We start from the raw sequence: 4,619 nt of genomic DNA on the forward strand, positions 1-4,619 counted from the left end.
TGCAGGCCTAGGACAGATACAACTGCTATCTCTGTTGTAATTAAGCAAAATCTTGTTTTATTGGCTTTAAATAACTAATTTGTGATTAAATGCAATGGTTTTATAGATATATTTCTCTGCCATGCATACGATATCTTAAATAAAGCCATTCAAATTTAATTATCTAGGAACTGTATAAAAGCGGCCCATGTTTCCTCCATTACCCTGCCCTATACTGATTCTGAGGAGCCTGAGCGAAGAGGAAGGGAAAATAAGGAAATGCTGCCATCTGCTGGTCAGATGTAGGCAGCTCACATTCATCAAGACCCAATAGCCGGGGTGTTATGGCACTGAGGTGCACTTTGGGAGTTTTTCCGACACTTGCAATGCTGCAAGGTGAATGCAAAGTATCTACAGTCATGCAATTCTATAGTGGACACGTTTATGTTATATTATATTATGTGTATATTTCTCATTAGCAGCACAGATAATAAGCCATTGGGCCGGATGGGGTTGGTTCTGAAAATGATGTGTGCCTGTGTGTTTGCGTATGCTTGTGGTTCAGCTCCCAGCAGCTGCATTGTGACCGAGTGGGGCGAGTGGGACCCCTGCAGCGCCACCTGTGGGCTGGGAATGAGAAGGCGAGAGCGCATGGTGAAGATGCCGCCTCTGGACGGCTCCATGTGCAAAGTGGAGGTGCTCGAGGTGGACAAGTGCATGATGCCAGACTGCGGTGAGAAGGAATCATAGCAGAAGCTATTTCTATTGCTTATATTAGCCCCAATGGAGACATTTGAATTGGACCGTAGTTCTCACTGTGGGAGATACCTGGATTCCTAGAATGCTGTAACGTGTGTGTGTGTGTGTGTGTGTGTGTGTGTGTGTGTGTGCGTGTGCGTGTCCGTTTGTATGTCTGTCTGTCTGTCTGTCTGTCTGTGTGCGTGTGTTCGTTTGTATGACTGTCTGTGTGCGTGTGTCCGTTTGTATGTCTGCGTGTGCGTGTGTGAGCGCAGGCGCGGCGCCCTGCATGCTTTCCCCGTGGTCGGACTGGGGGGTCTGCAGCGTGTCGTGCGGCGTGGGGATGCGGACGCGCCAGCGGATGCTGAAGTCAGAGCCGGCGTCCTGCTCAGAGGAGCTGGAGCAGATCGACAAGTGCATGCTGCCCGAGTGCCGTAAGACACACAGCCCTCCTCTGTAAACGTTACAAACATCTGGCTCCAAAGGTCTAAAGTCAAACGGACACAGCTGACATCACCGTATACCTTTAATTAACAATAACCTAATACCTACACTCAACCATCTCTACCCTAATACCTACACTCAATCATCACTAACCTAATGCCTACACTCAATCATCACTAACCTAATACCTACACTCAACCATCTCTACCCTAATACCTACACTCAACCATCTCTAACCTAATGCCTACACTCAACCATCTCTAACCTAATGCCTACACTCAATCATCTCTAAGGCCTAAAAAAAATTTTGTTTGGTTCCGGTTTCCGACCGACCCAGTCAATTTATGTGCGACCCAAATTATTTTATGATCTTTTTTTTTTTTACCTACCTACCCATGACCTTTTTTTTTTAGGCCTAACCTAATGCATACACTTAACCATCACTTACCCCAATAGCTACACTAAACCACTACTAACCTAATACCTACACTCAACAACCTATAACCTAATACCTACACTTAGCCACCTATAACCCATTACCTATCTTTAACCACCAGTAACCTAATACCTACACTTAGCCACCTATAACCCATTACCTATCTTTAACCACCAGTTACCAAGCCCTACCGCTTTGTAAATGAAATCCATTGTGGTCGTCATTGTAACGTCTGATGGCCGTTGCTCCGTCTCCCTGTGGTGGGCAGCTGTGGACTGCATGGTGTCCGAGTGGTCCGAGTGGTCCGAGTGCAACAAGTCGTGCGGTAAGGGCCACACCATCCGCAGCCGCATGGTGAAGCTGGAGCCGGGGCCCGGCGGCAGCGCCTGCCCCGAGACCGTGCAGAGGAAGAAGTGCAAGGTCCGCAAGTGCCGGGCCAAGACGAAAGAGGAGAGGGGTGGAGGTGGTGGAGGTGGTGGAGGGAAGAGGAGGCGAAGGGGCAAGCAGGGGAGAGACGCAGCAGTGGAGGAACAAGCAGGTTAATGGTGGCACGCGCACACACATGCACACACACGCACACGCACGCACGCACACGCACACACACACACACACAGTTCCTGTCCAAAGAAAACGTGTGAACATTTGTGCAGTTCGGTACAGTTGAAATAATGTAAGGCGGAGAACACTTTTAACTTGTTACTTAAATATAACTTATCTTTGCACTTTATCGGCCTATTTGTTCAATTCGTTTAGCCTTTATATTTCATTTAAAACACAAAGATTGTGGCACAAAATCTCAACGTCTGCTTATTCTTCCTCCCTGGTTCGTCGATTCGACTACCCAGCTGTCGGGGGATACTTGGACCGCTAAGGTTTTTCTCCTACCCCCCTCAAACACCAATGGTTTATTCCAACAGGGTGCCGGATGCAGCCGTGGACCGGCTGGACGGGCTGTACCAAGCCCTGCGGCGGGGGGATCCAGGAGCGCTTCATGCTGGTGAAGAAGAAAGCCAAGGTTGCCAGCTGTAAGGATCGGAAGGAGATCCGCGGCTGTAACGTACAACCCTGCTCCTGAGCTCAAGGCTTGCAGGGAGGTGAGGGAGGGTATACACACGCAGTAGACATGTGAGTTTTCAAAATGTGTTGCTTAAAAGATTGCCGACCAGACAACACACATCCGTTAGAGTTGACTCGATGCCAAGGCTGAGCTGCCGAAACACGCATTTTAGATTCACTTTTACAAGTTTTTACAGACGTTTTCAGGTCAAAGAGACATTCACAAAGTATTTTAGTATTATAACCACGTGCTGAGTCTGCAGATGGTTTTAAGGGGTTATGGAGAAGTGTTAGGCTAGCTAGTTGGCACACAGGTTAGTCCAACCCTTTTGCAGTCCCTCCCATAAGGTCCTCGATGATTCCCGACAGACGTGGGAGGAATCTCGATGCGTGAAAACATATGTTGCCAGGCCCCTTCTTTAGCCTGTGATGCAAAACGACCCTAACTCTAAAAGTGTGCTTTTTCCTTTCAATATCAAGTCAGACGAGACGCAATAGCTTTCCTTGTGTGCTGTTTTGGGTTTATGGACCTTTGCATGGCGATGTATTGTCAATGGCAATGTATTGTATTGTCACGGCAATGTATTGTATTGTCACGGCAATGTATTGTCAATGGAAACGACTCTTTCTTAGCTACAAGTCTAAAAAAATGTCCTTGAAAAATATACTTGATACCGATCTGTGAATGGATTTGAAGAGAAATCAGGATGTTGCAATGCCATAAGGGGGTAAAATACTTTGTGAATACGGCCCTTGGAGATAAATAAACACAACGTACAAAGATAGATTCAGCTGACCAAACGACACGCATGAGTGATTGCTCACATATTTTATAACTGTAATGAATTAGCCTTTATAAACTGTGCTGTTGTCCTTGACGGTCGTGTAAGAAGATGTAGCACTAACCCGCGGTAGCTCCATGTCAGAGTAGCTTGTTACAGCTCGTGTTCAGCTGATTCTTTTCTGTTCTTTAACAAACAACGCGTTGACACACGCTTATATCAAGCATTCTCTTTCATAAATGTCGCTGTGTACAAAGAAAACATGTTAGTTGAGTTGTATTGGTGTCAATGAAATGATCTTTCAAATGTTAAACAAGAATTTGGGGACGGATTGCTGCAGGCGTTTGTTGAACATCATCATGTACCGACCATTGTTGCTTCATTCAGTATACAGTGTTTTGTAGCAAATACATTGATTGTGATGAAATGAAAGCTGTGAGATTTGTTTTAGGTATGAATGAACGTACTTAATTTGGATATACTGCAGAAGCCTATTAAGAGGGGGTGCCATCATTTCAATGAAAAAAAATATATATATCCAGAAGGAAGCATTTGTTTGATTTTTTCCCAACATTACAGCCCATTAGTTTAATTCACTTGGTAAATCTCACTTTGTTGATTGTTATGCTTTCTCCCAGGTAGGTTTCTTCGCAATTTGATCATGTGACTATTTTGTAATAAAGCATATTTACAATTAAAATATAAATGAGGAAATAAAAAGATTAAAAACCCTAAATGGATCTTGTTCTACGAGTGGACTACTTGGGAATCCATTGGTTTGACCTATGTGGTGTATTTACTGCTCATGTCCACAAGATGGCAATATAATTATTAAAAAACATCTGCCATCGACCCGCCACTGGGTGGATGGCATAAAGTGGCAGTTCACCTGCTCAACTAAATAACACTGTATAATATTAAATATGTATGTAATGTTCTTAATCGCTGTGTGTTTCTCAGAAATATATATATCTATCTATATCACTAGATAACGATATAGATCTCATCTTCGTCCGCTTATCCGGGGTCGGGTCGCGGGGGGAGCAGCTCAAGCAGGGGGCCCCAGACTTCCCTTTCCCGGGCCACATTGACCAGCTCTGACGGGGGGATCCCGATGCGTCCCCAGGCCAGTGTTGAGATATAATCTCTCCACCTAGTCCTGGGTCTTCCCCGAGGTCTCCTCC

At 45.4% G+C, this 4,619-nt stretch overlaps 1 protein-coding gene across 1 annotated transcript in view; it reads left to right on the plus strand.

The window, feature by feature from the left end:
- LOC130389444 (spondin-1-like) overlaps nucleotides 1-4,271 on the plus strand; it is a 50,357-nt gene extending 46,086 nt beyond the window's left edge. Inside the window, exons 13-16 of the mRNA XM_056599234.1 lie at nucleotides 545-712; nucleotides 993-1,151; nucleotides 1,866-2,135; nucleotides 2,515-4,271. Of these exons, the coding sequence (XP_056455209.1) occupies nucleotides 545-712; nucleotides 993-1,151; nucleotides 1,866-2,135; nucleotides 2,515-2,672 (755 nt within the window). The 3' untranslated portion in view covers nucleotides 2,673-4,271. The remainder of the gene's footprint in view (nucleotides 1-544; nucleotides 713-992; nucleotides 1,152-1,865; nucleotides 2,136-2,514) is intronic.
- The last annotated feature ends 348 nt before the right edge of the window (nucleotides 4,272-4,619 follow it).

Source organism: Gadus chalcogrammus, chromosome 9 (assembly GCF_026213295.1).
Source record: "Gadus chalcogrammus isolate NIFS_2021 chromosome 9, NIFS_Gcha_1.0, whole genome shotgun sequence".
Taxonomy (NCBI): domain Eukaryota; kingdom Metazoa; phylum Chordata; class Actinopteri; order Gadiformes; family Gadidae; genus Gadus; species Gadus chalcogrammus.